This window comes from Pan paniscus, chromosome 4 (genome assembly GCF_029289425.2).
Source record: "Pan paniscus chromosome 4, NHGRI_mPanPan1-v2.0_pri, whole genome shotgun sequence".
Classification (NCBI taxonomy): domain Eukaryota; kingdom Metazoa; phylum Chordata; class Mammalia; order Primates; family Hominidae; genus Pan; species Pan paniscus.
Genome location: NC_073253.2, coordinates 138,633,827 through 138,655,576, shown reverse-complemented (window position 1 = coordinate 138,655,576; position 21,750 = coordinate 138,633,827). Strand labels below are relative to the sequence as shown.

General features: G+C 39.3%; 2 protein-coding genes across 3 annotated transcripts in view; both read left to right on the top strand.

Moving 5' to 3' along the window:
* NR3C1 (nuclear receptor subfamily 3 group C member 1) overlaps nucleotides 1-21,750 on the top strand; it is a 454,994-nt gene that overhangs the window by 321,693 nt on the left and 111,551 nt on the right. For both annotated transcript variants that reach the window (XM_034960705.3, XM_055112738.2), the window contains exon 2: nucleotides 11,357-12,553. In XM_034960705.3, the coding sequence (XP_034816596.1) occupies nucleotides 11,370-12,553 (1,184 nt within the window). In that variant the 5' untranslated portion in view covers nucleotides 11,357-11,369. The remainder of the gene's footprint in view (nucleotides 1-11,356; nucleotides 12,554-21,750) is intronic.
* LOC129397822 (uncharacterized) lies at nucleotides 4,478-7,523 on the top strand. The gene is made up of 2 exons (XM_055112739.1): nucleotides 4,478-6,871; nucleotides 7,289-7,523. The coding sequence occupies exons 1-2, from the start codon at nucleotides 6,564-6,566 to the stop codon at nucleotides 7,317-7,319; spliced, it is 339 nt and encodes a 112-aa protein (XP_054968714.1). The 5' UTR covers nucleotides 4,478-6,563; the 3' UTR covers nucleotides 7,320-7,523.

Genomic DNA, 21,750 nt, shown 5'->3' with positions numbered 1-21,750 from the left:
TCTCCACCTGATATAAAGATATTTACCTTGAAATCCTAGAACTGCCAACATCTCCTACTTCCTACTACAACCCTCCCTGACTCCTTTTCTCTGGCACAGCTTTCTATGCACTCACCCCATTCAACTAAGCCTGCTTACTCTTCACCAGAAGGTCTTCTCTTAGCATAAAAAGTTCCTGGAAGTCCATCTCTTTCATAGAGCTGCTGGATGACTGCTTTGCTTACCTTTGGCCTTCAAAATACCTCTCCTGTCCAACCATAGCTCCCCAGCTCCCCTGCCATTGCAACCAATACAAACTTCGTCATCTTTCCTTGGGCCAATGTGCCTGTCTCCTCACTGCTCTCCCTGCTTTCTCCCTTAGCCCCTACAACTCATACTCCACATCGCAAGCAGAACGAGCTTTTCAAATAGTAAATTAGATTATGTCCATTAGTGTGTTAGTAAATGTTTAACAGCTCCTGAGGGGAACAGAGTATCTATGTGTTTTATAATTTTTACATATATATATCACATAATTTACAAAAAGCAAGAAAAAATATAACACTCTTAATAGTAAATTCTATATGGCCACGTGATTTTCACAGAACCGTTTCAGTGATTTTTGCAGAATATTTGTGTCCATAGCCAACCTACAGCTAAAATTCAAATATGTCTGGCAAAATCAGACCACAAATAAATATCTGATTAATATCCAATCAGCAAAGAAGTCATTCATGGTACTGAAGTCCCAACATGAATGTTGGTTGATATTTTTACATTAATGAGCGAGATAAAAGTGAAGCAACAAAAATGGATGTTGGAACTAAACTCGTTCATTAATGACAGAAGTGACTTCTTTTGCTGATAATAGCTTTCAAGTACTAGAAAAATATTTCCTCAAGTTTTTGTGTTCACAAACTAAGGCACTTTTAAGTTCAATCTTCATTATTAAAATTTCTTCTACTCTGTCAGTCTAGACAATCAACAAAACAAATCAAGCTCTGGTTTGTCATGTTTCCCAATTTCTATAGTATAGGTACTCCACCATGGTTGATTTCAATCTACCAAAATAACATTTCTGAATGCAGCGTTAGGAAGGGATACGCTGCATCATACCATTGTATGGTATGTTCTTATACAGAACAGACAGAAATAACTTTAAGAACATAGATAATAGTAAAATGGAGTAAAATAATTAGGCAGTAAAGTTTTCAGCATTTATTTTTGTTGTTAAAATATTTGATTGTGAGTTTATAAATAATTTGGTTTTTAATGATGACTGTGATTAACAACCAACTTACAAAATCTCTGAAAATTTAACAGTCAGTGCTTGCAAGCTGGTACAATTGTTTCCGGTGCACTACTGAATTATCACTCCCCTGCCTAAAATTCCAGACTGCCCATTGCACTGATTCCCTGGGAAATAAGTGAAAAGAGACAATGATAATTTTCATTTTTGTTGTGGTGAAGTGATAGTGCAAAAATTCCATAAGCTCCTCTAAGTTTTCCAAATAAAGCTTAGTGTTTAAAAACGTTTGAACACATGATCCCACGTAAGGCCTACATTACTTCCTGTGTGATAGGTGGGGTAGATATCATTATCTTTCCTTTACAGATTGAAAAACAAGGCTGAGAAAAATCAAATGCCTACCCCAGGCTCATTCAAGTAAGTAAATGGCAGAATAGGGTCTAAAAACCAGGTCTTGTATTGAAAATTCAACAAGAGGATAGAGAAAATTTAATTGACAAATACTGATCTCAAAACAATTTTTTTTCAATGGTGACAAATGTCCTTTGTAGCACTTTGGAGTTTGATATGAAGTATCTTCTTATCTTGTTAAGGGATCCCTATACCAAGAATGTTTTCATCTCAACCCCACTATTTCTAAGTTAGCTTAAAAACAAAACAAAACCCTGTGTGCTCTAATAAGAAGATATAAGAACCAAAATGGAAATGCAGGTTCTCAAATGAGCTGAAAGATTCCACATAGCAGTGGGGCAGATTGAAACACTCTTTACCAAAGGAACATGGGAGAGAAAAGGAGATTAAATCAAAAAAGGAAGAAAGCTAATGACATATGAGGAGCCACAAATGCCACAAATGAAAAAACAAAGTACGTAATACTTGTTGCAATTATTCAGTGTGCTTGCTCTAATGCCTCCAAACATTAAAAACATTGAGTTCCTGCTTATGGCAACATTTATCTCATTTATCTGCTGATAGCTGCCTCATCCTTGAATCAGGTATTGCTTAAACTAAGTTCTGCCAGCATAAAGAATAAAGTCAACCAGGACACCCATTGGGCATTTCACGCATATGAGCACAAATTGTGATATTTTAGGTTGCTTATGATGAAATCATTGAAAGCATCATGAAAGACAGCAAAACAGCAGGAAAGCTAGTAATAATTTAGCATTTCCCAGTCCAGGCGGGAATGTTAATTCTAATTACAACGAGGAATACCAAAGTGGAGTTCATTATGATTAAGAACTTGCTGTACTAGTGTGAATTGTTTATAATAGGCATGTCTGGCATAAAATACAAATATTGAAGCAGACAGAGATGGCTCATTCAAAGCTCAGCTGGGTTCCCTTGAACCTCTTACCTTATAAAGTTAAATAGGAATAGAAGTATTTTCCAAAGTCAAGATATTATTTTAAAGAGACAAATAATAGCTATGATAGCTGCAGGAATAATTTTTTAAAGTAAGTTCTAACCACCAATAAAAGCTGTTTGTGTGGGCTTAACATGTTCAAAATTATTAATACATATACACAATACACGTATACATGGTTCCCATTTATATTTAACATCACACATTTAAAGTGAGAGAGTACAGAAAAAAAGAATAAATGGAAACTGAAGCCATGACAAAGAATCACGGACTATAGGAAAATAAGTCACAAAGAAGTATGCTTATGTAAGAGGAAATATATGTGATAAACAACAGGAGACATGGGAATGAATGTGGTGTCTTATGTCCTTTCTTTAACAGAATCGTGTAACAGACACTACTCAATATCGATCTCAGCTGATCCAGTTCTCCAGTCTCCCTGGAAAACAATGGATTGATGCCCAGGGTGCGCTGAACACTGGAACCATGGTCACTTCTGCACTTCACACGATTCTGCTCCCACCAGTTGAGCTACCAACAGTTCCTGGTGCTTTTGCTTCCCAAACATGTTTATGCCATTTGTTGCTTATTACTGTACTTACTTAATTTGATTAAATATTAAGTAAAATGATGAAATGAGTGTAAAAAATTGTTCTATAACATCTAAATGGAAAGATGCCATATAGCCTTCCTTGACTTACAGTTGCGTCAAGTAAGGTGGATGTGAGACAATTTTAAAAGACTGGGGTGGGGGCAGGAGTGAGGAATCATAAAAATTTAGAAATCTGCACGAAAATTATTCTAAAAGTACACATTGAACATCCCTAACTTGAAAATCTGAATTTTGAAGTGCTCCAAAATCCAAAACTTTTTGAGCATTGTTATGATACCACAAATGAAAAATCCTACATGGAAGTACTTACCACAAACTTTGCTTCATGGCCCAAATTATTTTAAATATTGTATAAAATTATCTTCAGGCTATAAGGTGTATATGAAACAAAAAATGAATTTCCTATTTAGACTTGGGTCCCATGGCCGAGATATCTCATTATAATGCAAATATTCCAAAATCAGAAAAAAAAATCCAAAATCTAAAACACTTTCAGTATTAAGCATTTCAGGTCATGGATACTGAATGTTTATCTTTAATTTCTTGTTCTACTTTGTTTAAAAAAAAGGGGAAAATAGTAATTCTACAGATGAATAATAATTGCTAATGATGAGCAAATACTTCCTATGACCCAGGAATTCGTCTAAGCACTTCACATATATCAAACTGGTTTAATCTTTATAAATCAGTACTATTATTATCCCCATTTTACAGATGATGGAAAAAGGCACAGAGAGTTAGCCTGCCCAAGGTTACATTCCTTTTAGTGGTGGAGACTGTATTTGGCCTTTATAGTCTGGCTTTTAACTGCTACACTATATCAATGCATTACAGGTATAGTTTATACATACACTAAAGAAGACATGGAACTCCAGTCAGTGGGCTCATAAAAGCTTTATACCTTCATCAAAAGATTAGAAAATAAATGTTCAATCACAGGTTTTAGGTTTCAAAAGTTTCAAAAGTTTAAAGTTTGTAAGTTATCTTTCTTAAAATTATTTCCTTGTTTTAACTAATTTTTAAATTAAACTCCAGTTCAATCACATCCACTAGAAGGCTTCACTTTCTACAAAGGGGTAGGTAAAGGTGATGATCTTAAATACCATACTGGGAGTTGGGGTCTGTGTAGCACTAGAATCAAGAGTTATTGTATATACTTGAGAAGGAGCACAGCCTGATTTAGTTGATGTTTTGGAGGGGTAATCTGGCAGTACAGCTTGGATTATTTTAGTGGGAATGGAGATGACAAAACATGAAGAGAATGGGAGAACTCACTTGGGTAATATACCAGTTTCTGAAATCAATGTATCAAGTGGTTTGGTTATTACTCAGGCTTAAGGTTTTATTGGCCTTAGGACATAGTCTGTAAGACCATATATTATCTTCATTCATTCATTTAACCAACACCCACTGAGCACCAACTATGCACTAGTGATACAGGGGTGAACAAACAGACACAGTCCCTGCCTTTGCAGAACTTATGTTCTGGTGGGTGATACAGAGAAATAACAAATGAGGGCACAAATAATGAACTATCATTGTAATGTGCTAACAAAGTATGCAGAATACTATAAGAACATACAATCAAGAATCTAATCTAGTTTATTTTAAAAAAAAGTGGGGGGAGCACTCAGATGTTTAAACACAAAACAATAAAAATGAGGATCTTGAGGGTTATCTGTACACTTTTTATTAACCCATTTGGCCACAACAATAACCCAGTAAAAGTGATTTTACATCTAGTTAACTAGTTGACTCAATGTTATTATAACCCTGTAATGTATTTGTTGGGTGCCTGCTATGTAGTGGGCTCTGTTCCAGGAGTGGGACATAAAGCTATGACAAGATAGATCAGGTCCTTGCCTTGATTGAGTCTGAATACATCACCTTCATTTCCACCTCTGCTTCTAAGACAATCAAATACCTTCCCACTCAGATAGGGATTCATCCTATTTCTTGTAGTAATTATAAGTTCCCAGGGTTACAGATTAGTAAATGCCATACCTAAAGACTTAGGATATTGTGCATAAAACACTTTCAATAGTGTCTGTCAGACAGCAGATGCGCAATAAATGTTGACTTTCGTTAGAATTGTGTTATTATTATAATGCTAAATCTCACGTCCTTTCTGGCACACTGGAGTTCATCTCTTGAATTAAATTCCGTAAGCACATATTGTAAGTAGTCTATCAGAATTGATATACTACTTCATGTTAATGATTGAGATCAGTGAGGAAAACCACTTTAATATTGTCTAATTCCTCTCTTAATGCATAGGAGCCATGTGAACTTAGACAAGCATCAACCTCTGTAAGCCTGTTGTCCTCATATTGAAAAATCGAATAACAATACCTATCTCATTTAATTGTTGTCAGCAAAAGTGGGCAGCAGAAGAGTGGGGATCAATAAATGTTAGCCACAAATCATAACTATTTGCATTACTCTGAAAAAGAGGGGTTAACTTATAGTTTATGCATGCTTCCAAATGAATGTGAAAGACTAAAGAATGAGAATTTTTTTGCTATCAAATTAAAAAATTAACAGGCACATTTAGATCACTGAAGAGAGAAATTAGGATACTTTTTTTTTTCTCAATTAAAAACGTTTTCAATGGCATATTTAAAACTACGTATTCTTCCCCATTAAGATCTGCAGAGAAAAAAAAAAGAAGGGAGAATAATTGGGAACTCTTGTGAAATCATAAATTATTTAAGCAGAGTACCTACCACTAAGGATTTGAGCATGTATGAGCGATGAGGTGGATTCTTAGAGCAGAGATTCAGCAGTGAGACAGGCTTATGGCATGGGGAGATGTGTTCTATTAGACAACTGTATTGTCCCCTTAATTATATACATATATATGTATATAATATATACGTGTATACATATGTATACATACATGTATATATAAATAGAATTCTTAGTTATTTTAAGCAGTGTACAAGGATAATTATTAGCATGGGCTATTTAACTCACTTTTAAAACGTGTAAAACATTATTGTAGGGTTGGGTCTTGATTTGTTTCCCATGAAACTGTTGGTAGTTTAGGGGCCAAATTAACGAAAGACATCTCATTCTAGTGCTTGAGGCTCAGAAATTGGAAAAACGGGCAACTAGGTCAAGTAGTGTTCTCATAGCCTCACAGATGAGCATCCAAAGCAAGGGCCTCCTTCTAGTTGACTTGTGCCAAGGGACAGGAGAAGCAGAGTCTGCCTTCTGGGTCCAGAAGGGGGTTTTGTTAACATGGAGTTGCTCAGCGCCCTTCATAAAAATTCTTCTGGCTGAGGGTTCTACGTTGGCATACGGTTGGTTCCCTCTTCTTTTCCGAGGTGGCGAGTATCTCTTCCTTTGCCAAGATGGCGGCTCCAGAATCCTCTGGAGGCGGCCCCCGTAGATCGTCTCCGGACAAGAGGCTTGCTGAAAGCCTGCTTCTTTCTTTTCACATCAGACAATGCACAGGGAACCGTTTACCTTTGAGAACCAAGGAAGGACGGCTTAGGCTACCCGCGATCGCGAACCTTTGCCAAGATGGTGGCCGCGGGGACGGGCTGGCGACACTGTACCCTACCAAGATGGCGGCGGGCGGCTTCCGGGACGCGCTTCCCCAATCGTCTTCAAGATGTCAGAGCAGGGGGAGCCGCCGTCAGTCTGAGCGCGGCGGGAGGTGAGATAGTGGCTGTGGCCGAGCGCCCGAGCAGGATTAGGTGGAGCTGCGGCAGCCCCCGCCCGTGTCAGGAGCTGGCAAGCGATGTCACCTGTGGGGGCGCAAAAGTTACCTCCCCAAACCCTAAACCCACCCAGCACAACCTTTCCCAGAGTCACAAAAATCATAATCTGTGCCGCACAAGGTAGGAGGCTCGGTCCCGGCATCGTCCAAGCCTTCCCGACGCGGCGAGCTGGGGAAGGGAGCTGGGGCGGGGGCTTCCCGCACGGGCACCCCTCGCCCCACGGCCCTCTCCTTTCTCAGGACGGACCACGAGTTCCCTTCCCCTTGGACTGAGGGGGAAGCTCCTAACAGGAACATCTATAGGGAGTTGAACGCTGGCATTTTAAAGCTGCCTGTATTTTGTTTTATTTGTAGGGGCAGGGGTCCTATGAACGTGATAGGGTGAGCAACGCACAGAGTCGAGGGCAGCAAATGTCAAGATTCGGGGGTGGGGCCTGCACCGGGAACTTGGACGCGGGCCCTGGCCGGGGTGGAAGAAGAGGTCAGGAGTTTCGGAAGGGGGGCTATACTTCGCCAGCAACTTACTATTTCGCCTGCAACTTGCTTTTAAGCCTGCCGCCCCCTGCTTTCCTTAATCATCATAATAAAAAAAAGTGCAAAGAAATCCAGCTCGCTGGAGGTTTTGCATTTGGCGTGCAACTTCCTTCGAGTGTGAGCGCATTGGGCGGGAGGGGTGGGGGTTGAACTTGGCAGGCGGCGCCTCCTTCTGCCGCCGCCGCCTCGCAGACTCGGGGAAGAGGGTGGGGGACGGTCGGGGCGCGGGGGAGGGTGGGTTCTGCTTTGCAACTTCTCTCCCAGTGCGAGAGCGCGGCGGCGGCAGCTGAAGACCCGGCCGCCCAGATGATGCGGTGGTGGGGGACCTGCCGGCACGCGACTCCCCCCGGGCCCAAAGTACGTATGCGCCGACCCCCGCTATCCGGTCCCTTCCCTGAAGCCTCCCCAGAGGGCGTGTCAGGCCGCCCGGCCCCGAGCGCGGCCAAGACGCTGCGGCATCGTTTCCGTGCAACCCCGTAGTCCCTTTCGAAGTGACACACTTCACGCAACTCGGCCCGGCGGCGGCGGCGCGGGCCACTCACGCAGCTCAGCCGCGGGCGGCGCCCCGGCTCTTGTGGCCCGCCCGCTGTCACCCGCAGGGGCACTGGCGGCGCTTGCCGCCAAGGGGCAGAGCGAGCTCCCGAGTGGGTCTGGAGCCGCGGAGCTGGGCGGGGGCGGGAAGGAGGTAGCGAGAAGAGAAACTGGAGAAACTCGGTGGCCCTCTTAACGCCGCCCCAGAGAGACCAGGTCGGCCCCCGCCGCCGCCGCCGCCGCCGCCGCCACCCTTTTTCCTGGGGAGTTGGGGGCGGGGGGCGAAGCGCGGCGCACCGGGCGGGGCGGCCACGCCAGGGGACGCGGGCGTGCAGGCGCCGTCGGGGCCGGGGTGGCGGGGCCCGCGCGGAGGGCGTGGGGGCAGGGACCGCGGGCGCCCCTGCAGTTGCCAAGCGTCACCAACAGGTTGCATCGTTCCCCGCGGCCGCCGCGCGGCCCCTCGGGCGGGGAGCGGCCGGGGGTGGAGTGGGAGCGCGTGTGTGCGAGTGTGTGCGCGCCGTGGCGCCGCCTCCACCCGCTCCCCGCTCGGTCCCGCTCGCTCGCCCAGGCCGGGCTGCCCTTTCGCGTGTCCGCGCTCTCTTCCCTCTGCCGCCGCCTCCTCCATTTTGCGAGCTCGTGTCTGTGACGGGAGCCCGAGTCACCGCCTGCCCGTCGGGGACGGATTCTGTGGGTGGAAGGAGACGCCGCAGCCGGAGCGGCCGAAGCAGCTGGGACCGGGACGGGGCACGCGCGCCCGGAAGCCCCGACCTGCGGAGCCCGGCGCGGGGCGGAGGGCTGGCTTGTCAGCTGGGCAATGGGAGACTTTCTTAAATAGGGGCTCTCCCCCCACCCATGGAGAAAGGGGCGGCTGTTTACTTCCTTTTTTTAGAAAAAAAAATATATTTCCCTCCTGCTCCTTCTGCGTTCACAAGCTAAGTTGTTTATCTCGGCTGCGGCGGGAGCTGCGGACGGTGGCGGGCGAGCGGCTCCTCTGCCAGAGGTAAGAAGCGAGGCGGGAGGGGGCCGGGGCGCGCTCGCTCCCCCGAGGTGCCGCTGGGACCGGAGACAACTCGGGGGCCGCCGCGGGAGCCTACAAACTTTTATTAGCCTCGGGGAGTGGGGGTGGGGGGCTGGCAAGGGCCGGGCGACGGTGACGAAAGGGCAGCGCGCGGGTGACAGCGCTGGCCTCTTCCTCTCCCTCCGCCGGCGTCTCCTGGCCGGGCCGAGGGGGAGGAACCTGACCTCGGACGGCGAGCGGAGCCCTGTCGAACTGCCGGGGGCTTCGAGCCTCTCATTCCTCGCGGGAATCCTGGCCTCTTTTCTCCCCCCAAGTGTCCCCTTTCCCTCCAAGGGGGTCGCCCGACACCCGTTTTCGTGGTGATCGCTAAGCCGCGTCTGAATTTTACTCGCCCGAATATTTGCACGCCACCCCGGCGCGCCCGAGCGCGAGCCCGGGCTCCGGGGAGGCCCCGGCGGCGCCTGGCTTGAGGAGGGCGTGCGGGGCGCGTGAGGGTGCACACGCGGGGGGCTGACAGCCCGCAACTTGGAGACTCCGGCCGGGGCCGGCGTTATCTGTTAGAAGTGGGCGTGTCGGAGAGAGAACTCAACAGGTCTGGACGTACTTCTCTTTTAACCTCGCACTTTTTTCTCCCCTCCACCCCCGCCCCGCAAGGGCTTGCTCTTTAGCGTTTGTTGTTAATTCGCGCCTGAGGTTTCTAAGTGGCCCCTTTTAGAAAAAGACCCCCTGTAACCGTAATGGTTTTGTGCTGCGATTTTTACAAGTGCTACTTTGACGTTTGGGGTTGCAGACTTGATAATTGCAACCTTGTAATACCACTTAAGACCCCCTGGCATGGTTCATTAGGGCCAATTAATGTGGCTGGGTTATTTGCAACTTAAACTGGGGGATAATGTCGCTTGAGGGAGCGTTTTCGTTTTAGGAAATATTGTTTTGGTTTCGGGTTTGAAGGCAGCTGTCAAAAAAGCGGCATGGAAATTCATTGGGCTCCATTCGATACCTCGTGTTTAGAGATCGTTATCACCTCAGATAAACGGGGCAGAGAGGTGGGGAGATAAGCAGTTTACCCTCAAGATTTGTAGTGGCAAGTCCACACCCCTCTCTCTACCTTCATATTCACTTTTCAGTGAGGGCCAGTGACATTTATGCTGCCTAACGTCATCGCATAGGAAAAGTTACCTTTTATTGGACGGGATTTGACTACAGTGTCCCAAATGCGCTTCTCCGTCTTAGCCCATCTCTTAAAACACCCTGATTAACGATATACTAACAGTCTTACTCTCTTGAGAATAGGCTGAGAATTGGGATAGGTGAAGGTTTGGATAGGTGAAGGCAGAGAAAATTATTTTGAACATTTTACTGGATACAGTTATACCTGAATTTATATGAATGTGATTTTACGGTTCTGTGTTTTTCCATTTTTCAGTACTTCGATATTTGTTTGGAAAGGAAAGAACTTAGAGATGTAATAGCATTTCATATTGAGGATCTCAAGCAATGTAAACAAATGTAGCTTAATCTAGATGTTTTTGTGAGTTATAAGGGTCAGCTATATTTAAGTTACGTAAGCTAACAACGTAGTGAGAAGCTACTACACCTTCTCTTCTGCTCTTTAAAATCTAAATTTTAGTTGGCCTATATAAAGTGTATCTCATTTCATATATCCAAAATTTGGAGGTAGGCACATCCAGTCAGAAGTATGGGTTAAAAAGCCTTTTCCCAGCCTGTCGGAAGATAAGCAGATCAGCATTGTTTATTTTTCAAAGAAAACGTGCATGGTTCACCAGTTGGTTGTACTCAAAGGTTTGGATGTGTGACTAGCTGGTAGGAGGGAAATTTGGAAGTAATTAGGGATTGAGAATTCTAGCATAGTATTTATCAAATGTTATATGTATTGGTTCTCAGAAAAGCAAACAGCCGTGATTGAAAAGAGGTAGGAATTTTAATGATCACACTTCCTTTTTTTGAAATTAAATACTTTGACATCAACTTGAACCTTCAGAATAATCAGATGTAATGAATTATAATGTCTGTGATTAACAAAGCTACACGTTCAGTGAGCGGCAGGATGAATAGCCAAGCTTAGTTCGATACACTTTTGCCCTCAGCTGTGCAAATGGATTGCATTGTACTTTTAAATGTGGCATGCTGAATGGGAGCAGGGGACATGGCTTTTTATTCTGGAAGATAGAAACTACTCTTCTGGTAACAAAGAATTTGATTCGGAGTTAACTAAAAGGTTCATTTAACAAGCTGCCTCTTACTAATCGGATCAGGAAGATAATGTGACTTTAGAGCTTATGATGTTTTCCCCCCGCTTTTTGTTTTTTGTTTTGTAGTTGATATTCACTGATGGACTCCAAAGAATCATTAACTCCTGGTAGAGAAGAAAACCCCAGCAGTGTGCTTGCTCAGGAGAGGGGAAATGTGATGGACTTCTATAAAACCCTAAGAGGAGGAGCTACTGTGAAGGTTTCTGCGTCTTCACCCTCACTGGCTGTCGCTTCTCAATCAGACTCCAAGCAGCGAAGACTTTTGGTTGATTTTCCAAAAGGCTCAGTAAGCAATGCGCAGCAGCCAGATCTGTCCAAAGCAGTTTCACTCTCAATGGGACTGTATATGGGAGAGACAGAAACAAAAGTGATGGGAAATGACCTGGGATTCCCACAGCAGGGCCAAATCAGCCTTTCCTCGGGGGAAACAGACTTAAAGCTTTTGGAAGAAAGCATTGCAAACCTCAATAGGTCGACCAGTGTTCCAGAGAACCCCAAGAGTTCAGCATCCACTGCTGTGTCTGCTGCCCCCACAGAGAAGGAGTTTCCAAAAACTCACTCTGATGTATCTTCAGAACAGCAACATTTGAAGGGCCAGACTGGCACCAACGGTGGCAATGTGAAATTGTATACCACAGACCAAAGCACCTTTGACATTTTGCAGGATTTGGAGTTTTCTTCTGGGTCCCCAGGTAAAGAGACGAATGAGAGTCCTTGGAGATCAGACCTGTTGATAGATGAAAACTGTTTGCTTTCTCCTCTGGCGGGAGAAGACGATTCATTCCTTTTGGAAGGAAACTCGAATGAGGACTGCAAGCCTCTCATTTTACCGGACACTAAACCCAAAATTAAGGATAATGGAGATCTGGTTTTGTCAAGCCCCAGTAATGTAACACTGCCCCAAGTGAAAACAGAAAAAGAAGATTTCATCGAACTCTGCACCCCTGGGGTAATTAAGCAAGAGAAACTGGGCACAGTTTACTGTCAGGCAAGCTTTCCTGGAGCAAATATAATTGGTAATAAAATGTCTGCCATTTCTGTTCATGGTGTGAGTACCTCTGGAGGACAGATGTACCACTATGACATGAATACAGCATCCCTTTCTCAACAGCAGGATCAGAAGCCTATTTTTAATGTCATTCCACCAATTCCCGTTGGTTCCGAAAATTGGAATAGGTGCCAAGGATCTGGAGATGACAACTTGACTTCTCTGGGGACTCTGAACTTCCCTGGTCGAACAGTTTTTTCTAATGGCTATTCAAGGTAAGATCAGTGTTTTTCTGTTTCTTAAGAATGGTACATTTAAGGTAGATTAATAGATGTAAATCTTCATTGATTTATATGTGTTCTCTAAAGATTCATGTGCTTTTTTATATGAATAAGTTTAAGTGGCCTTTTGAAAGTAGGAAAGGTAGACAACCTAAGTGACATCTGTACGTAACCATTTCAGGTTTTTTCCTTAAATAGTGGTTTTCAGTATCCCATTGGCCAACGGTGAGGATTTTATTTAACATTTTTAAAATAATATTGCTCATTAACAGATATCTTAAGGAAAAATTATATAAATTCAGGAGAGTATAATGTCTCATAATATCATATTGTGTTGTGCATGGTCATTCAGCTGTTTTAGAATATGTTCTTATATTACAATAAATGATACCCTTACTTACATAGTCAAAAGTTGTGCTGCCTTATTTGTAAATTCGTTAAGTGTTAGCTTGAGATTAAAGAGTTAAAAGCAGAAGTACTAACAAAGAGCCCTATTCTTCAAACTGAATCTTCTGTTAAAGAATTTGAGTTTTGAAATTGCTAAAGCAATGCAGTGAACAGTGTACCAGACCATAGTATTAGACACAGGTCTTGCTCACAGGGTTCTTGCCATAAAGTAGACAAGTTATGTCTGCCGATCAATCTCTTTAAGAGAGGAATTGGTGCCAACATGGTGCAAAACAAAATTTTACTTTCAAATGTTCCTGCAAGTTCTCAAGTTGATAACTGGTGGCCAAAATTGTTAAGCTTCAATTTTCAGCTTTCGTTTGATTTTTCTCTTTTTTTTACTCAGTCGTTTATAAGCATACTGATATTTTTGTCTGACCCAAAAAGGTCAGAAAATGGAATTATCAGAAAAAAGTTCTAAATGTAGATATACGTGTTGGTAGGGGTGAATTTCTCTACCCCGTAACCTCATCCCCAATTCAGATAAATGCTAGGTTTTATATCCATTTTAGTTGTGAAGGAAAATATAAAAATGTGGATTGTAGTGACACAAGATTGATTAATCAGCGGGTTTTTTTAAAAGAAGACATGGTAGACAGTGATTTATTTGTACGTAACTATTGAAGTTTTTTCTTAAATGTTAGTGATATTCATCGTTCCCATTAACTAGTTATTCAGATTTTTGAAAATACTTTTTCTGTGAAAGCTATCCTAACCTGGAGGATGTCTCTTTTCTTTCCTCTGTACTTAGGAAGCTTTTCTTGTTAGGGAAATAATTTAGACTTAGATTTAGGCTATGTTCTGTTCTTCTAAAAGGCTTAGTTGTCAAAAAAAAAAAAAACAAAAACAAAAAACCAAAAAACCTTGGTTCTTACATGTCTTAATGTGAACTACCTCCTAATCTATTGTTTAAATAATTATCCTTTATTTAGAAGAACACTACTTCAACCTGAATTGAAGGTTTAAAATCTTTTCAGTAAGGAGATTTGAGATGTTTATTATTGCATAAGCTGTTGTGTTTTAAATGCTAAAAGACATGCTGTGTTTTAAAATTTTCAATTGCAAATTTTTGGCAATAGAATTCACATACTTGGTTTTCTTAAAAGAGTTAAGTACGGTTGATTTGACTAAGCTATCTGTAGGAAACTCTTAAATTGATTTATAAAACATGTAATTATACAAAGAAAAATAAAACATCTTAGTAAACTCTTGGGGATTATTAATGGATTTTGCCCTGATAATCATCATGGCATGGTTTTCATTTTCCTTACTATAAAGAAAAGGCAAGGGACAAAACTTATTTTCCATTTGCTATGAACTTTTAAACCCTATAAAATCTGGGATATAGAGTATAAGTAGATGAACATAGTTACTCTTAAATCACTAAAGGTGATTTTAATGCTTTAACTTTTATAGTACTTCATGACATAAAGTATCTTTATGTATTTTTAATTTGGGTCCCATAACCTTATGGAGGTAGTAGGCAAGGCAATGATGATGCGGCTCTTTAGAAGTTCTTTAATATCAAATGAAATTATTATTTTTATGCCAATCTGTGATTGGGAAATATAATCAGTAGTCTGTGTCCTAACAAGAAGGTATAATACTTTATACAGGGTATTTTGTTAATATTTGAAGATTTTATACCTTATGGCGTTAACTTAGCACTGGGAACTATGATTACCCAAAACAAAGCTTCATCCAAATAAATTGAAACAGTGTTTCTTTTAAACCATCATTGAATTAGTCTATTGTTTCCAAACAACAGCCCTGATATAGCTAAAATTAGTTGCTTTCTCTTCTCTATATGTTACATGACTGTAGCCAAACATTTGCTATGACCAGTGACCCTGAGTGATCAGCAAATAATCAACACATTGAGACCACAACTTGAATACTGACCTTCTGACTTTACGTAGAAAAATATTAAATGCCACTAATAACTTGAATTCCTTTTAAATTAAAAAAAGTTATAAATTGCAATTTGACTTTTTAAAATGCCACCTAAAATTGTTTTTATCAGAATACTTAAAAAAAAATATCCTCACTTTATTCTCTGGGGGTGGGAAGAGGCAATTCCTTCCTTCCACCACAACATTGAATTATCACATAAAATTGTAAAATTATGAATATTATGATTGAGCTTAGTAAAGCATTTTCTAAGTTCATTTATAGTAAAACAAGAGAAACCTTATTCTCAAAATCTATTCTTTAAGTAAAACAAACTAGTCATTCTAACTTAATATGCTTTTAAAAATACTGAAGTTCAGTACAATTAGCATAAACTTAGTGACGAAGGCACATTTCTGCATTATTTGATTTTCAGCCTTGTTTCATTTAAGCATTAATGACAGAGGTAGAGAACAGAAATGGTTTTAGGTGGTATTAGAGCTTTTATTGGGATTATGTTGAAATTTTAGTGTTAAAAAATTGTTCGTATCCTGAAGGGAGGGATTATTGGAGAGAATGAATGATGTAGGATGAACTTGTAAATTCAGTTTTCGGCAGAGTCTAGGGCTCTGATGATTGGCACTTAATGAAGCTACTAAAATTTATGTAGATTTTAATGTCTCATTAGTAATCGCATCTGTATCTGGTTTTATAAAAGTAATGAAATTGAAGACCTGTACAAATACAGAATGAATGAAGCAAATTCTGCTAACATCATGTTGAATGTTTTCTCAGATAAAGAGGAAATACAAAGAGAAGAGATTTGTTTTGACTGTGATTTACCCTCACCCCCATGGATACTTTCTTTACTTCCTACCTTTTTTCTTTTTCTTTTCCTTCTAAAGATTCTGGCAATGGGTGTTTCAGTGTTTTTTAAGCTTAATATTTCTGGTACTCATTTATGTAAAGTGATTTCTGAATGTTAAAGGAGATTTCTTTTTAAATATATTTTCACTTATTTTTAGCTTTATGATGAGAATCTTATTTTTCAAATCTGTAACTTGTTATGGCTACATGATTAGTAAAAAAAGTTTTTAAAACACACTGTGTATTCAGGTGTGTCATTTTAGTGTGAAATGACTAATACAGAAATATGTGACTAGCATGTGGTCAGATTTTATTGAAATTACTTACGATGTTTCTATGGCTAGTCCCCTTATATTTTTATAATTGGTAACATAATTCATATGTTATTTTGGTCTTGTCTATTTGTGTTACATGTATTTTAGTCTGACCACTTTTGCTACTTATTTAATGTTTATACATTTTATGAAAGACTTATTCTGAAATATACCTTGCATAAATGTAGATTAAATGCAAATTGTATTAATAGTGAAATGGATATGTGGGTAGAGATCACTTTAGGGGCCTTTTGAGATTTAGTGAAGGAAAGATTGGATCAAAAGGGTTTACTTTAATGTGACTGCCTAATGTGAAAGTCGGAACATCTGCATTAATTGGTTAGTTACATAAATCTCAGTCTACTCTGGCCTGCAGGTGATTGAAACAGCCCAGGAAATCTTAATTTACATTAAGCTTAGACAAGGTCTGAGGCTTAGTTCTTAAAGCACATTCTTTTTTACTTTAATGATTATTCCTAATTTTAATGAGCAGTGGGTTCTCATTGTGTACTAGTACTTAGGTGGGCAAATTAAATAAGCAAAATAGGTTTGTGCTGAATAGCATTTACCCTTCTGAGGACATCCTGGTAATATTTTCATCAAGAGTAATTGTGTAATGCAATATTTACAGGTATTTGCCAGATTAATGGGCACTTGTTTTCATATTTCTGAGTCATGGAAAATATACATTGATGATTCCTGTTGCATAAAGAGTTTTCAAGAAAATTTTGTTGAATTAAGCTATAACTACAAAAAAAAATCCATTACATATTGACCTTTACAAAGGATTTTTAAAAGCCCATGCTGCCTTATTTCTGCAGCTTCAGAGAGCCAACTGCTCTTATTTTCTTCTGGCATATTCTATTAATACTTGGGTTTTGTATTTTTCAAGTAAATAAAATATTCCTATTGAGAATTTCAATTTTAAAAAAGAAAAGATCTACTAAGTGTTCCTTTCCCTGTTGAATTATGTGTGATCATTTCTATGCTAAACTAGATTAGGGTGTGACTTGTGATGGTGATTTTTGTTCATTTTACATATTAAGAAAGAAATAGAATTTTGTTGCAGTTCAAAATTATTTGTAGACAGTGGTTTTAACCCCCAGACACCTAATTGTGACAGGTTGCTTTCCTTAGTCCTCAATACTGTTGTAAATGTCTCTAAATACAGAATTTCCAGTGGAGTTCATGAATTAATTGGGGGTGGAGGGTGAAGAGGGAGGAGCAACAGAGATGTGGGATGCTATAGATAAGTTTAGGAATATCCAGATCAGTTCTGAAAACTAACAGTTTGGATCAACTGTCATGAATTAGAGGTTTAAGAAAAGAAAAATTTAGGACTATAGGTACAAGGGAATGCATCAATCAGAATTACAATTTAATTTCTTTTATTTCAGGTAGAAGTCTAAAACTGACCATGGCTATATAAAACTAATTTTTGAGTTATGTTGTTTCTTACTATGCTTTATTATCAAAAAAGGATAAAATGCACATTTTACTTGAAGATTATTTTAGCTAAGATTAAGTTCATATTTTTCCCATTTTTATTTAAGCTGCTGTTTAATAAATGAAAATCTAATGACTTGAATGTAGTCGACCTAATGTCCTAATGTTGATATAATCATTTCATATATCATAGTGCCCTTTTACAGCCATTGTCAACTGACTGGAGAGCAACCCTTTTCTTTGGTAATATATTTCTATGGGTTATGTATTTTTCTGCTGGAATATTGAGAAAATTAATTTTTCATAATATGCCGAATAAATTATGGGGTTCTGCAAGTGCTAGACAGTCACTTAAACCATTTATATTGCAATACATTCCTTAAATTCAGTATTTTGAATGAAAGTGTGTTATCCCCGAATTTTATCACTTGGCCAATTTAAATATTAATTACATCCCAATAGAGCTGCATGCTTAAACATGCTTTTTCAGAGTAACCCAAGTATTAATTTCGAGTGCTTTAAAATATTTTTTCTTTTTAGCAAGTTTCAACAAGATTAATCCTGTCTATAATGCAGCAAGTTCAGTGAAAGTACCTGTTGTTTTAGAATTTTTTTTTCATTCTCACTGTAGGGCACCAAAAATATGTATAAGGGGAAAAAAGTTTTAATGATATGATTAGTTGTAAATGTTTACACATTATCTTACGTTGAATTTTTATTTTTGTAACTAATAATTTGAGAGTTCAATAAGTATGCAGTGTTTAAGACATACAGTTTGTTGCAAAAAGTGTTAACTTACTATTTCTTTTTACAATAAAATTAGCCTTTATTCTAGTTGATTTCATAACTGTCCATAATATTTGGCTGTGGCTATTATGAAAGTATATTTGATAGCCAAATTTTGAAAGCTATTATGAAATGATACAATTCACTACATGATTTATTATTTCATGCTGGTTGGGGCAGTGCTGTGACTTATGACCTTATGATTGTCACATGCTGAACACTAAAGCTCTACCAGTTTGTTATGGACACTGTTTTACTTTATGTTATCGTTTTAATGTTTTCTTTTATAATTATTGAGGATAAGAGCTTCCTTAATTTTAAGACTATTTAAATTGCAGATTTTGCTTTTTTATTTTTTTAACCATCCCTTCCAAAGAATTTGATTTAGATATTCAGTAGTAGAAACAGAAGAAAAATACTCAACTAAAAGTCCAAAGACCTAGTTTCTAATGCTAAGGGAGACAGTCCATGGCCTTGAACTAGGTACTTTGGAGTCAAAAATACTTTCTTTACAACTGTGTTTGAATTGTTTTCAAAACACCTATGTGTGTGTTTCTAAAATTCCACAATCCTTTTAACCCGTCAATTTGATGAGGGAAGTAATTAGGGTAGGGAATGGTATAACAAAGTTGGTTCTTTGACATTTTCTTTATAGATTATCGAATGTAAGACAAATAGATGTGAATGCAGATTTGGTGTTTTTATAAGATAAGGATTTAAAATAATGTAGTTGGTGATATATAAAAATAAACTATTGCTGTTGTTAGCACCCGAGAGGTGGGGCTCTTGGGTTCTCAGAGCTTGTTTTCTATGTTCGTTACAGTTATTTTAGATTAGAACTTAAAAGAACTTGAGAGTTTCCCTAATTCTACCCCCTAATTTTTTCGAATGAGAAATTGAGATCCATAGAAAGTGTTGAGGTAAAGATCACAAAACACTTAATGAGCGGTGTTGCCAGTTTGAATATCTCAATTCTTAGTTATCTAAGTTCCCCGGTAGGCTTCTTTAATTATCTGGGTCTCTTCTAGACATCTGGAACAAATAGTTGATTGACATAATACAGACTAGCCACATATTTTATAAGAGTTACTTTTGACTCATTTAGATTTTTAAAATATACAGTGTCTGTATTCTTCCCTATTCATTTTGTTAATTTTTTTTTACCTAATAATGATTAAGCACCAATTATGTGACAGCACTATGCTAAGCACTTTGCATGCATTCATCTCATTTAAATCTCAACTCTGTGAAAGTTTTTATTCTAGTTACTGTATTAAGTCTCAATTCTGTCAATATCCATGAAGCACAGAAGGCAGCTGTTATTTACCTTAATTTTACAGATGTGAAAACTAAAGGCATTTAAAGAGAAAAAGAAAAAGAAAAACCAGGAAACCTTAACACTTATCTGAAGGGAAATATTTAATATTGGGTATGTTAGTTCCTCATGTATCTTTAATAATTTTTGTCAACAGCGAATCTTTAAATAAAATATAAAGGATCAGGCCTCTGCTCTCCTGCATATATTTGTAAAGTCACTTACTGCTTTTTGTCACAGTTTCAATTTCTGTAAAATAGTGAGAGGGTTTTTACCTGACAGGATTTGTGCATGTACGTTTACTTTGAAAATTAAAAAGCATTAGGCCAGGCGCGGTGGCTCACGCCTGTAATCCCAGCACTTTGGGAGGCCGAGGTGGGCAGATCATGAGGTCAGGAGATTGAGACCATCCTGGCTAACACGGTGAAACCCTGTCTCTACTAAAAATACAAAAAATTAGCCGGGCATGGTGGCTGGTGCCTGTAGTCCCAGCTACTCGGGAGCCTGAGGCAGGAGAATGGTGTGAACCTGGGAGGCGGAGCTTGCAGTGAGCCGAGGTTGCACCACTGCACTCCAGCCTGGGCGACAGAGCCAGTCTCCGTCTCAAAAAAAAGAAAAAAAAAAAAAAAGAAAAGACAATTAAAAAGCATTATAAAAATGCAAGGTGGAATTTTTAAAGCTCTGCCAAGTCCACTTAGCTTAAACCAGCATGACTCTCATTGGCTAAGTACGTTATGACATCTGTGACTGTGGTGTAGGTATTTCCTATAATCAAGAATCTTTTAGGGTCTGCTATGTGCAATCCCTGAAGGGTCATGGATCGCAGTTTCATAAAGACTACTGTATTTTAAAGCCTTCAAATGCCAAGGTAGTATCTTCACAATGATTTTTTTTTTCAGTTTTATTATTTTTTGAAAGCGCCTTCGACAAAGTTTTCAGTGGATTTTGTTGAGGGATATTAAGTATGCCATCTACATAATAGCCATAGTGATAACTCCAACCACATTGTTATATTTTTATTAATAAATGCTAGAGTATTCTCTTTCTGGTATTTCCTATTCTGATATTTTTATATAATCAAGTATGCAAAGATTCTTTGTCATTGGAAACCTTAATTTGCCTGAAAATGGCAATGAAATTATCAGGTTTAAAATTTTTTTACATTTATTACATTTATTGAAGCTGTCTGAAAAAGCTCTTGAGTATATTGAATACCAAAATTTATCCTAACTGCATAAAGTTGGGAGGATTCTGAAACTTGACTGCACTGACTTGTTTTCTTTATTGATCAAATGGTTGAAAAAAACTTCAGTTAAACAAATTTGATGTATTAAACCAAAGTTATAAAAGCAGAGGAAAGCATAGAATTATTAAACGTCAGTTTAAATTGGTAAACATACCGATGTAGAACCTAAGTTTGTAGGCAGCTTTCTTAGATGGAAACTTAAAAAAATTTTAATCAGAACATTATGTGAAATTTGTCGTCTGGAATTCAGCTGGGTTTATTAAGGACAAAGTGTATGGCTATAAAATAGATTGAGTTTTTTTTTTAAAACAGAAAACCCAGAATAAATGTTCTAAGTTTCCACCTTAGGAGGCTATGTATATTGCTCCTCTTTGAAACTGCCTTCAGAACCACCTTGTAAGCCATAAAAGAAAATCGGACACATTGCACTATAGTAACACCTAACTGTTCTTGCTCAAAGAAAATGTATTTATCCCTTAGCTTTATTTGTGTGACTCCAAATCATTTGAGTATTGCCAGATATTTAGAAATTTAATCCTCTCTCGAATGATAACATTTATTTTCTTTGAGGGTTTTTAAAAGAGCCCACATAGATATTTCTACAGAAAATGTTTAATTCTGTTTTGAATATGCCTGGAATAAGTGAATAGCTTCCCAGGGTGACTATTCTGAAATGGGTGATGCTTAGTGGTTAAGTTCTGATTTGTGTTTTCTTGAAGTTATTAAGGAACTTTATGCTAACAGTTTATATATTCCCTCTTCTTGGCATAGTAATGAGGTAATAGAGACTATTCACCTCTAAGCCTGATTTTTTAAATAAGTGTTTATTTTATGTTTAAGTAAGGTAGGTCTGCTTTTGGCTTGGACTTGAATTTGGCAA

What these genes read in the sequence shown, in the direction of transcription:
- LOC129397822 (XM_055112739.1), top strand. Translation starts at nt 6,564, where the DNA reads ATGGCGGCTCCAGAATCCTCTGGAGGCGGCCCCCGTAGATCGTCTCCG. An exon ending in CAGTCTGAGCGCGGCGGGAG is followed by an intron (nt 6,872 to 7,288) that starts GTGAGATAGTGG and finishes TTTTATTTGTAG; the next exon opens with GGGCAGGGGTCCTATGAACG.